This window comes from Tachyglossus aculeatus, chromosome 5 (genome assembly GCF_015852505.1).
Source record: "Tachyglossus aculeatus isolate mTacAcu1 chromosome 5, mTacAcu1.pri, whole genome shotgun sequence".
Classification (NCBI taxonomy): domain Eukaryota; kingdom Metazoa; phylum Chordata; class Mammalia; order Monotremata; family Tachyglossidae; genus Tachyglossus; species Tachyglossus aculeatus.
This window is the reverse complement of record NC_052070.1, coordinates 50,892,237-50,905,465: the sequence shown is the minus strand read 5'-3', so window position 1 is coordinate 50,905,465 and position 13,229 is coordinate 50,892,237. Positions and strand designations below refer to the sequence as shown.

General features: G+C 51.6%; 1 protein-coding gene across 1 annotated transcript; it reads left to right on the top strand.

Moving 5' to 3' along the window:
* Positions 1-3,368: 3,368 nt before the first annotated feature.
* On the top strand, positions 3,369-12,854 carry KIAA2013 (KIAA2013 ortholog). Its single transcript, XM_038746889.1, is given in 4 exon segments — positions 3,369-3,654; positions 3,656-4,355; positions 9,366-10,219; positions 12,093-12,854. Coding segments are annotated over 4 exon segments (1,851 nt in total). The 5' UTR covers positions 3,369-3,375; the 3' UTR covers positions 12,111-12,854.
* The last annotated feature ends 375 nt before the right edge of the window (positions 12,855-13,229 follow it).

Genomic DNA, 13,229 nt, shown 5'->3' with positions numbered 1-13,229 from the left:
CGATTGAATTGAATGAATGAATACTAAGGGCTGGGGTGGATACAAGCTAGTCAGGTTGGACACCGTCCATGTCCCATATGGGGCTCACAGTCTTAATCTCCATTTTACAAATGAGGTAAGTAAGGCAACGAGAAGTTAAATGACTTGCCCAGGGTCACATGGGAACCAAGTGATGGAGCCGGAATTAGAATAATAATAATGTTGGTATTTGTTAAGCACTTATTATGTGCCAAGCACTGCCCTTCTGCTTCCCAGGCCTAAACCACACTACTTCTCTAAGTATTCTTAAATGTTCAGACTCACAGGCATCGGTGATTCCATGAGTACTTGTACCCCGGAACATCCAGTTCATAAAATAACCCTTGGGTGTCTGTGAGAACTAGTAATAATCCTGGTATTTGTTAAGCACTTACTATGTGCCAAGCACTGAACTAAGCTCTGGGGTCAATACAAGGGAGCCGGGTCAGACCAAGTCCCGGTCCCACGTGGGCCTCACAGTCTAAGGGGGAGGGAGAACCAGTACTTACTGCCCATTTCACGTAAAAGGAAACTGAGGGACAGAAAAGTGAAGTGGCTTGCCTAAAGTCATACGGTAGACAAGCAGCAGACCCTAAGAAAAACCATGGAAGCATTCTGGCCTAGCAGAAAGAGCAGGAGCTTCAGAGTCAAATGAACTGAGTTCTGATTCTGGCTCCGCCACTGGACTGTCGTGTGTGACCTTGGGCAAGTCACTTAACTTCTCTGTGCCTCCGTTTCCTCACCTGTAAAATGGGTATTCAATACCTGTTCTTCCTCTCATTTAAACTGTGAACCCCAAGTGAGATAGGTACTTTGCCCAACCTGATTATCTTTTATCTTACCCCGCCGCTTACTACAGTACTTGGCACATAGTAAGCACTTAACAAATACCTCCAGTAATAGGTCCTCTGATTCCGAGGCCTATGCTCTTTCTACTAGGACATATGGCTTCTCAGACCAGGTGGGAATTCACTTGCAAAGACATTCCCAGGAAAGCCTTAAAAAGGTTCTAGGCTAAAGTTCCAGATATTAAGCTACTGTGGGCAAGGAATGTGTCTACTAAATCTGCTGTAGTATAGTGCCCTGCACACAGTAAGTGCTGAATAAATACCACCGATTGATTGATTGAATGATATGGCTAAGATTGAGACTGTGACTGAGACTGTGAGGCCCATGTGGGACAGGAACTGTGTCCAATCTGATTACCCTGGAGCTCTTAGATCAGGGCTTGCCACACAGTAAGTGTTTAACAAATACCATCAATGAAGCAAAGTCTATTTTCTGAGGAAACCTCTTCTTGCCTACTTCTCATTTCCTCCCCTGAAAGTCAACTAGAGGCACAGATCTCAAATACTGTCCTTTTCTTTCCTGTGGCAAATGTCTTGGGCTGGCTAAACAGGAGAAAATTATAAAATTTGGAACCAACATTTTTTCTTAATCGAGAGCCTCTATGGAAGGAGGGGAGAAGATCAGCAGTGATTTAGACTGTGAGCCCACTGTTGGGTAGGGACTGTCTCTATATGTTGCCAACTTGGACTTCCCAAGCGCTTAGTCCAGCGCTGTGCACACAGTAAGCGCTCAATAAATACGATTGAATGAGTGAATGAATATGTATATATGTTTGTACATATTTATTACTGTATTTTATTTGTCCATATTTATTCTATTTATTCTATTTTGTTAATATAAATGAATGAATACGCATATATGTTTGTACGTATTTATCACTGTATTTTATTTGTCCATATTTATTCTATTTATTCCATTTTGTTAATATAAATGAATGAATACGCATATACGTTTGTACGCATTTATTACTGTATTTTATTTGTCCATATTTATTCTATTTATTCTATTTTGTATATTTTGTATGTATATTAACTGTTGGGTAGGGACCGTCTCTCGATGTTGCCAACTTGTCCTTCCCAAGCGCTCCGTCCAGCGCTGTGCACACAGTAAGCGCTCAATAAGTACGATCGAACGAATGAATGAATATGTATATATGCTTGTACGTATTTATTACTGTACTTTATTTGTCCATATTTATTCTATTTATTCTATTTTGTCAATATAAATGAATGAACATGTATATATGTTTGTACGTATTCATTACTGTATTTTATTTGTCCATATTTATTCTATTTATTCTATTTCGTTAATATGTATATTAACTGTTGGGTAGGGACCGTCTCTCGATGTTGCCAACTTGGACTTCCCAAGCGCTCCGTCCAGCGCTGTGCACACAGTAAGCGCTCAATAAATACGATTGAATGAATGAATGACTATGTATATGTTTGTACGTATTTATTACTGTTTTTTATTTGTCCATATTTATTCTATTTTGTTAATATAAATGAATGAACATGTATATATATTTGTACGTATTTATTACTGTATTTTATTTGTCCATATTTATTCTATTTATTCTATTTTGTTAATATGTATATTAACTGTTGGGTAGGGACCGTCTCTCGATGTTGCCAACTTGTCCTTCCCAAGCGCTCCGTCCAGCGCTGTGCACACAGTAAGCGCTCAATAAATACGATTGAATGAATATGTATATATGTTTGTACGTATTTATTACTGTATTGTATTTGTCCATATTTATTCTATTTTGTTAATATAAATGAATGAATATGCATATATGTTTGTACGCATTTATTACTGTATTTTATTTGTCCATATTTATTCTATTTATTCTATTTTGTTAATATGTATATTAACTGTTGGGTAGGGGCCGTCTCTAGATGTTGCCAACTTGTCCTTCCCAAGCGCTTAGTCCAGCGCTGTGCACACAGTAAGCGCTCAATAAATACGATTGAATGAATATGTATATATGTTTGTACGTATTTATTACTGTATTGTATTTGTCCATATTTATTCTATTTTGTTAATATAAGTGAATATGGATATATGCTTGTACGTATTTATTACTGTATTTTATTGAATGAATTGAATGAATGAGTGAATGAATGAATGAATGAATGGAATGAATGAATGAATTGAATGAATGAACGAATGAATGAATGAATGAATGAATGAATGAATTGAATGAATGAATGAATGAACGAACGAATGAATGAATGAATGAACGCGAGCCGGATGGAGCATTTTTGGATCCCGGCGGCCTGGGGGCGCTAGTGAGTCGGTGCCTCGGTGCCCCCCCCGTCTCAGGGTGACAGTTGGCGCGGCCCGCCCCCCCCCACTCCGAGTGGTCTCGTCCGCAGCCGCCGCGCGACGGCCGGGTGTCGTAAAAACGTCGTGGAGGGGGGGCGCGGCGCTTGACGGCTGCGGCTGTGAGGAGAGGACGGGGCGGCGGCGGCGGCGGCGGCGGTCCCAGTCCTCAGCGGAGCCCCGATGTGGCTGCAGCAGCGGCTGAAGGGTCTGCCGGGGCTCCTGTCCAGCAGCTGGGCCCGCCGGCTGGTCGCCTCGGTGGGCTTCCTGGCGGTGCTGTCCTGGTACCTGGGCGGCCTCCGCTTCCCGCCGTGGGGCGGGCCCGGGGAGGCCTCCTCCTCGTCGTCGTCGACGTCGTCGTCGTCGGCGTCCGCCTGCCTGTCGGCGGCCACCCTGGACTGGGCCGGCCTGCGGGCGCGGGGCGAGGCTCTGCCGCTCCCCTACGCCGGCGAGGCCCCGGGCCCCCCCGGCCGTGGTGGGCAACGGCTTCCTGACCCTGGACGTGTCGGCCAACCGGCTGTGGGTGCGTCCGGGCGGGCGCGGGCCGCCGCTGGCCCCGGCCTTCGCGCCCTGGGTGCAGCTGCGGGCGGCGGCGGCGGCGGCGCAGGCGCAGACGGAGGCCGGGGCGGCGGCCGTGCTGCCGCGGGCCGGCGCCGTGCGGCGGGTGCGCTGCCTGCAGCTCGGCGGCCGGGCCCCCGTCCTGGTGAGGGAGGACTTCGTGGCCCACCGCCGCCGGCCCCACGTCTACCTGCAGCGGATCCGCGTGGCCAACCCCACCGACCGGGCGGCCTCCCTCCTGCAGGCGCCGTCGCCGCCTCCCGCGGACGCCCTCGCCGCCACCGCGGCCCAGGCCGGCGGCCGCCCGGTCCTGCTGTTCTCCGGCCGGGCCCCGTCGCCGCCCGGCGGCCCGGACGCCCTGGTGGCCGTGGCCGCCGAGCAGCTGCCCGACAGGGTGCAGGTGGCCCCCCGGGCCCAGCTGGACCAGACGCTGCGCTGGGTGGTCCGCGCCTCCGACCCCCTGGACCGGCCCGCCGGGGACCCCGCCGCCCAGCTGGCCCTGCTGCGGGAAGCCGCCCGCGAGGAGCTGGCCCACCTGATGGAGGTGCCCCCGCAGGTCCTCCGCGACGAGCACCGGGAGGCCTGGGACGACCTCTTCGTCTCAGGTACTCGGGTCGTGGCGGGCGCCCGCCCGCCCAAGCGCTCGGAAAGTACGGTCGGCCGGGTCGGGGGAGCGCCGACTGTGTGCGGAACGGAGCGCCCGGAAAGTACATTCGGTCGTATTGAGCGAGCGCTCGGAAGGCATTCATTAACTCAGAGTGAGCGCTGACTGTGTGCAGAGCGGTGGACGAAGCGCTTGGAAAGTACTTTCGGTCGTATTGAGCGAGCACCCGGAAGGTGTTCGTTCACAGATATAGAGTGTGCACTGACTGTGCAGAGCGCCGGACAGAGCGCTTGGAAAGTACATTCGGTCGTATTGAGCGAGCGCCTGGAAGGTGTTCATTCACTCAGAGTGAGCGGTGACTGTGTGCAGGGCGGTGGACGAAGCGCTTGGAAAGTACATTCGGTCGTATTGAGCGAGCGCTTGGAAGGTGTTCATTCACTCAGAGTGAGCGCTGACTGTGTGCAGGGCGGTGGACGAAGCGCTTGGAAAGTACATTCGGTCGTATTGAGCGAGCGCTTGGAAGGTGTTCATTCACTCAGAGTGAGCGGTGACTGTGTGCAGGGCGGTGGACGAAGCGCTTGGAAAGTACATTCGGTCGTATTGAGCGAGCGGTTGGAAGGTGTTCGTTCACTCAGAGTGAGCGCTGACTGTGTGCAGAGCGGTGGACGGAGCGCTTGGAAAGTACATTCGGTCGTATTGAGCGAGCGCTTGGAAGGTATTCATTCACACGCTTGGAAGGTAGTCATTCACTCATAGAGTGAGCGCTGACTGTGCAGAGCGCCGGACGGAGCGCTTGGAAAGTACTTTTAGTCATATTGAGCGAGCATTTGGAAGGTGTTCATTCACTCATATAGAGTGAGCGCTGACTGTGCAGAGCGCCGGACAGAGCGCTTGGAAAGTACTTTCAGTCGTATTGAGTGAGCGCTTGGAAGGTATTCATTCACTCAGAGTGAGCGCTGACTGTGTGCAGAGCGGTGGACGAAGCGCTTGGAAAGTACGTTCAGTCGTATTGAGCGAGCGCTTGGAAGGTGTTCATTCACTCAGAGTGAGCGCTGACTGTGTGCAGAGCGGTGGACGGAGCGCTTGGAAAGTACTTTCAGTCGTATTGAACGAGCGCTTGGAAGGTATTCATTCACACATATAGAGTGAGCGCTGACTGTGCAGAGCGCCGGACAGAGCGCTTGGAAAGTACTTTCAGTCGTATTGAGTGAGCGCTTGGATGGTATTCATTCACTCAGAGTGAGCACTGACTGCAGAGCGGTGGACGGAGCGCTTGGAAAGTACTTTCAGTCGTATTGAAGGAGCGCTTGGAAAGTACTTTCAGTCGTATTGAACGAGCGCTTGGAAGGTATTCATTCACACATATAGAGTGAGCGCTGACTGTGTGCAAAGCGCCGGACGGAGCGCTTGGAAAGTACTTTCAGTCGTATTGAGTGAGCACTTTGGAAGGTGTTCATTCACTCAGTGATCGCTGACTGTGTGCAGAGCGCCGGACGGAGCGCTTGGAAAGTACTTCCAGTCGTGTTGAGTGAGCGCTCGGAAGGTATTCATTCACTCAGAGTGAGCGCTGACTGTGTGCAGAGCGCCGGACGGAGCGCTTGGAAAGTACATTCGGTCGTATTGAGCGAGCTTGGAAAGTACATTCGGTCGTACTGAGCGAGCACTTGGAAGGTAGTCATTCACTCACATAGAATGAGCGCTGACTGTGTGCAGAGCGCCGGACAGAGCGCGTGGAAAGTACTTTGTCGTATTGAGTGAGCGCCTGGAAAGTATTCGTTCACTCAGAGTGAGCGCTGACTGTGTACAGAGCGCCGGACGAAGCGCTTGGAAAGTGCATTCGGTCGTATTGAGCGAGCGCTTGGAAGGTAGTCATTCATATAGAGTGAGCGCTGACTGCAGAGCACCGGACGGAGCGCTTGGAAAGTACTTTAGGTCGTATTGAGTGAGCGCTTGGAAGGTATTCATTCACTCATGGAGTGAGCGCTGTGTGCAGAGCGCCGGACGAAGCGCTTGGAGAGTACATTATCGTATTGAGGGAGCGCTTGGAAAGTACTTTCAGTCGTACTGAGTGAGTGCTTGGAAGGTATTCATTCACTCATATAGAGTGAGCACTGACTGTGTGGATAGCGCCTGACGAATGTACATTGTCATACTGAGTGAGCGCTGACTGTGTGCAGAGCGGTGGACGAAGCGCTTGGAAAGTACATTTGGTCGTATTGAGTGAGCGCTTGGAAGGTATTCATTCACTCATAGAGTGAGCGCTGACTGTGTGCAGAGCGCCGGACGAAGCGCTTGGAGAGTACATTGTATTGAGTGAGCGCTTGGAAGGTATTCATTCACTCATATAGAGTGAGCGCTGACTGTGTGCAGAGCGCCAGACGAAGCACTCAAAGTACATTCAGTCATATTGAGTGAGCGCTTGGAAGGTATTCAGAGTGAGCGCTGACTGTGTGCAGAGTGGTGGACGAAGCGCTTGGAAAGTACATTCGGTCGTATTGAGCAAGCGCTTGGTATTCATTCGCTCATGTAGAGTGATGCTGACTGTGCAGAGCACCGGATGGAGCGCTTGGAAAGTACTTTCAGTCATATTGAGTTAGCGCTTGGAGAGTACATTGTCGTATTGAGTGAGCGCTTGGAAGGTATTCATTCACTCGTATAGAGTGAGCGCTGACTGTGTGCAGAGCGCCAGACAGAGCGCTTGGAAAGTACTCTCAGTCGTATTGAGTGAGCGCTTGGAAAGTACTTTCAGTCATATTGAGTGAGCGCTTGGAAGGTATTCATTCACTCGTATAGAGTGAGCACTGACTGTGGATAGCGCCCGACAACGAAGCGCTCAGAATGTACATTGTCATACTGAGTGAGCGTTGACTGTGTGCAGAGCAGTGGACGAAGCGCTTGGAAAGTACATTCGGTCGTATTGAGTGAGTGCTTGGAAGGTATTCATTCACTCATATAGAGTGAGTGCTGACTGTGTGCAGAGTGCCGGACGAAGCGCTTGGAGAGTACATTGTATTGAATGAGCGCTTGGAAGGTATTCATTCACTCATATAGAGTGAGTGCTGACTGTGTGCGGAACGCCGGACAGAGCGCTTGGAAAGCACTTTGTCGTATTGAGTGAGCACTTGGAAGGTATTCATTCACTCGTATAGAGTGAGCACTGACTCTGTGGATAGCGCCTGACAACGAAGCGCTCAGAATGTACATTGTCATACTGAGTGAGCGCTGACTGTGTGCAGAGCAGTGGACGAAGCGCTTGGAAAGTACATTCAGTCGTATTGAGTGAGCACTTGGAAGGTATTCAGTCGTATAGAGCGAGCGCTGACTGTGTGCAGAGCGCCGGACGAAGCGCTTGCAAAGTACAGTTCATTCAGTTGTATTGAGTGAGCGCTGAGTGTGTGCAAGAGCGCTCGGACGAAGCGCTTGGAAAGTACATTCAATCATATTGAGTGACACTTGGAAAATGCAATTCATTCAGTCATACTGAGTGAGCACTTACTGTGTGCAGCGTGCTGGACTAAGCGCTTGGCAACAGATAGAGATGGTCCCAACCCAACAACGGGCTCATAGTCTAGAAGGGGGAGACAGACAACAAAACAGAACGAGTAGACAGGCATCAATAGAATTACAGATATATACGCATCAGGCATCAGTAGCACCAATAAAAGTAAATAGAATTATATATATATTCTGGGTTCTAATGCCGGCTCTGTCTGCTGAGTGACCCTGGGCGAGTCACTTAACTTTTCCATGCCTCCGTTCCCTCACCTGTAAAATGGGAATTAAAATGGTGAGCCTCACGTGGGCCATGGACTGCGTGCAACCTAATTATCCTGTATCTACCTCAGTGCTTAGTACAGTGCCTGGCACATACATCGTGGAAAAAACAAATACAGGCTCCATGCATGTGGCTTCTACCAGGCCACTCAAGTGAAGCAGAGGAACCTCTCCAAGGGGGCTCCTTTTTAATAAGGTTTCTGTCCATGAGGTTATGCTTCTGACTGGCCCTTATACCCTGCTCATTAACCCTAGCCACCCTCCCTTCCCCCCGCCCCACACCCACCCACCACCACCACCACCACCACAGTCTACTGACCTTGAAGACTCTAACGTGGACCGTGGCAGACCTCAGTTGGGAGCCCCCTGTCCAGGTCACTTCTGGAAGGCTGAGGTGATTGGGTTTTCACTTTCTTCTAACCCCTGGTAATCTAGAGTGTTTCATGGACCTTGCTACTCTGATTTGAAAGGGTCTGGCCTCAGTCCATTTGAAGCTTGGCTTCCCAACAGGGCTCCAGGAGGTCTACCAACTCTGTTGTACTCTCCCAAACGCTTTGTCCAATGCTTAGCACACAGTAAGAGCTCAATAAATCAACCGTTGGTTGGTTTGCGTAGAGGAATTTTTGCCATAAACAATCCAGGGAGTGGCATTTTTCCCCGAGAATTAGGGTAACCCTCATCCCACTGTAGCCCGGAAACGCCTTTCTCACTGAAGATGCTTTAGCTGTCCAGAAGGAAACAACCGAGTCCTCGGTGAGCGAGTTATTACGTGATGCCTCCCGGACTGGCTGATGGAAGTTTACTTCTCCATAATCAGAAAACGGGCTCATGTTTGGAGACAGATTTTCATTTTATGTGTGACTGGAAAGCTGTAAATGCATAAATACAGATAACTGTCAGCAGGAGGGCAACCATCTGCTTTGCTATGAACCTTTAAGTTTTTGCCCTTAACAGCTTATCCTGCATGAAAGTGCTTAGTACAGTGCTCAGCACACAGGAAACATTTAATAAATACCGCTGTTAGAGTAAAGGCTTTTTGGGGATGACTTGGTTTTGTCTGAGAGAAACTGCAAGCACCACTTCCATACCTGCAGCATTCAGTCGAAGGACGAAGCGTTTGTTGCCCTTGAGTAAAGACCCTTGTTTTTTTTTTTTCCTCTCCCTTTTCTTGGGGGTAAAGCACCAAAGCTGCTCTGTCAGCCCTTCTCATTCTCCCCAAACGTTTGCTTTATTCCAGGTGTTGAAATGAAGAAGATCAATGATGCTCACACGCCGTCCAGCGAGACGGTCAACATGACCCTGTACTACGTGCTGTCCTGCTCTCCGACCCCGGTGCCGAACAGTCCCCTGGGCCCCCGGGAGCGAGACCGAATGGAATCCAGCCTGAACTACGCCGACCACTGCTTCAGCGGCCACGCCACCATGCACGCCGAGAACCTGTGGCCGGACAAGCTGGCCAGCGTCAGCCAGGTCCTGCAGCTCTCAGACTTGTGGAAGCTGACACTCCAGAAACGGGGGTGCAAGGCCCTGGTGGGCGCTGGGGCCCAAGGGATGATGCAGGGGATGGTGCTCAGCTTTGGGGGGCTGCAATTCACCGAGAACCACCTGCAGTTCCAGGCCGACCCCACCGTGCTGCACAACAGCTACTCCCTGCACGGCATCCACTACAACGACGACCTCATCAACCTGGCCGTCCTGCTGGACGCCGAGGGGAGGCCCTTCCTGCACGTGTCCGTCAGGTCGCACGGCCGGCCCGTCCGCATCTACGCCTGCGAGGCCGGCTGCCTGAACGAGCCCGTGGAGCTGACCTCGGAGTCACGGGGGCACACCTTCCCCGTCATGGTCACCCAGCCCATCACTCCCCTGCTCTACATCTCCACGGACCTGACCCACCTGCAGGACTTGAGGCACACGTTGCACCTGAAGGCCATCCTGGCCCACGAGGAGCACATGGCTAAGCAATACCCCGGACTGCCCTTCCTCTTCTGGTTCAGCGTGGCCTCCCTCATCACGCTGTTCCACCTCTTTCTGTTCAAACTCATCTACAATGAGTACTGTGGGCCGGGTGCCAAGCCGCTCTTCAGGAGTAAGGTATAAAGCCTCCGCTCTCGGCTGTCTGCCGGGGGTCCCGAGCCCTCAGGGTGGGTTCCGGCTCAGGGACGGGGTGGGGTGGCGTGGGGACGGTGTCGGAGCTGGTCTCCCCCTGACGGAGCTTGTCTCGGTGGGGCGGGGGGACCACCCAGGTGAAGAGGACCGGAGTGCTTCCTTTATGGCCCCCGAAAAGTGGCACGGGAACCAAAAGGAACCAGTGGCAGAGGGGAAGGATAAGGAAACACCTCAGACGGGAGCCAGTTCATCCAGGTGGTGAGCTCTGGGCCTGCTGCGGCCCAGCAGCTTGGCCTCCCTTTTCCCCCGTGGTCTTTTATCGGTCCTGATCCGGCACCACCCAGAATGGCGATGGCCCTGTAGCCACACTGTGGCACCGTCTTCAGAGGGTCTCCTTGCCTTCTCTAAAGGCGGCAACTGTTGGGACGCTGACTGCCGATATATTGGCTCTACTTCCTGGCGGGCCTCTTCTGAACGACGACTTTCCTCAGGGGTTCCCCGAGTTAGGGGTGTGGGGTGTGTGGGCAGTCTGGTCCGTGCCCCTAAGTTAACCAACCTCGCCTCTGGTCCTTGCCACTCTGGCCACTCCCTCACCCTCTCAAAAGCCAGACGGCAGGGGGAAGGGATCACCCTCCAGTTGCTGTGGTGGAGCGGCGGCGGGTGAAGACGTGCGGCCGAGCCGGAGGGAACATAAAAGACAAACTGATTTGGGTGGGACGGTGACCGCCCTCCCTTGCCCTGCTAGTCAGCGCACTGCTGTATCCAGGGGAGAAACTGAGGGCCGCCCAACTCCAGGAGGGAGCGAAACGGCATCCTACTCAGCGAGCTGCTGTTTTGGATCAAATTGCAGCTTCAGTGGGGATTTGGGGTAGCTCTGGGTTGAGGATCCAGAAATAACGAAGAGGAAGGTCGCCTTGCTCATTTATCACACCGGGAAAAGGGGAACGGGGGGAATAGCAACTCCTGAATTGGATGCCTCGGGAAGGAAGTGGGTGATTGCTGGCCCGGCAGAGGGGTAGGGGGAAAGAGGAAGTTAGAGGAGTGGGGTTTTCCCCGGAACTAGCCCTGTTCTTCACGGTAGGAGAACGAGCAAAAGACCCAGAAGAACTGGGCAGATGGCATCCTCCAGCTGTCCGCCTCTGATCGGTAGTGCTCAAAATAGGAGACGGCGAAAGAAATGATCAGGTGCCCGCCCTGCGTCACATATGCTCCAGGCTCCCAGCCCTTGCCAAACCAGCTTGAGCTGCTTTTCTCTGCAGACCGGTGAGCTCTCCGCAGGGCTCCTGGAACCAGCCCACGCCACTCCAAACATTCCACGTTGTCAGTGGCAGAAGAAGCCGAGCCTGCCGCCGAACCCCACACGTCGATCCGTATCCACCGAGTGATTTCAGCGGAACAGCCTAGCCAGGGCGGGTTCTTGCATTCTGCACCGCTTGTGTGCTTTCGCGTTTGCCCTGGGAGGGCAGGATTCCTGGAATTAGCTCAACCTTGCAGATGGGTGGGGTAGACTTAGCCGGCCTGCAGAAAGCACCCGCCGCCCTCCCCCTCCACCCCAGAAGTTGGGCAGATGGGTATCTTCTACCCGTTCTTTTACTTACTTGGGCTAGGCCAATGCTTGTCAACCGGTTGGCGCTTTGGGTCACGTGGGGCGAGGGGCACCGGCCGGAGGGTACTGAGCTCGGTGAGTGATTCCTTGCAAGGCTCCTTGACAGCCACGCTCAGGCTGCAGAAAGTCTGGCGTCGGACCGAGCCGGGCTCACTGAGAGAGGAGGTAGTCGGGAACCTGCGTCTTAATGTTTCTGAAGCTGCAAGAGAGAGTTGCGGTGTAGAGTAACACGTTGTTTTGTTAATTGAACAGGAAGATCCGAGTGTCTGAGTGAACTAACAGTCCCGCTCTCAGCCTCCATTTGCACAAGAGCCAGCACCCGAAAGTCCTGCCGGTGAGAACAAGGGACCTTTGAAAGCAACAACCCAATTGTGCCTTGTCGGGGGAAACCGGTGGCTTGGAAATGTTTGTGGCTATTCAGGAGTTTACATTGGAGTGAACGTGTGGCGTTTAAACGTGGAGAAGGGAGTGGGAGGGTGCATCTGGGCCTTTTGTAAGCTTTTAACTCAATAAAATTGAACCTATTTGGAAATACTTGAAAATTAACCGACTCCTTCAACTTTCCCCTTTTCACCTCCCAGGGCGTTAAAACGTCTTTCCGAACTCTGGGCCCAGAAGACTCGCTCTTTTTCCTAATTTAATGTCCCCTGTCCGCAATGCCTTCTTAATTTATTTTTGATTGTGGTCTTTGCATCCCTCTGGGTAGCTAATCATAGAACCAATTACAAACAAATCCAGACTGTATTTAGCTCTGCTGGGTGGGGCGACTTGGGTATCAGATTTAACTGAATCTTTCAAATGTGAAGGATGCACAGTCTAATTCAGAGATGCACAATTTCTAGGCAGAATTTGAACGCTAATTGTTTGTCTCATCTTAACCTGTGGTGATGTCTTTTTGTGTCTTCTGGCAGTTGGAGAGGTTTTGACCTAGTTGATTGAAGACTGTTTGGTTTAGAAATACCAAAGCTTTTTTTTTTTTGATCGTTTGTTTTTAAATAAATGCCTTTAAATAGATGTCGCCATGCTTTGTTTATGTTCATATGTCCACCGGCGAGCACGGTATTTGATCTTGGCAGCCAAAGTCACTCTCCTAAACAGGCTGCGGGGCCAGTTTAGGCTCATGGACAGGTGAGAAGCAGCATGTCCTAGTGGAGAGAGCACAGGCCTGGGGGTCAGAGGGACCTGGGTTCTAGTCCTGCCTTGGCCATGTGTCTGCTCTGTGACCTTGGGCAAGTCAGTTAACTTCTCTGGGCCTGTCACCTCTACTGTAAAATGGGAGTACAACTGCGAGCCCCTTGTGGGACGGACTGTGTCCAACCTGATTATCCTGTATCTACTCTAGTGCTTAGAACAATGCCTGGCACACAGTAAGTGCTTAACAAATACCAT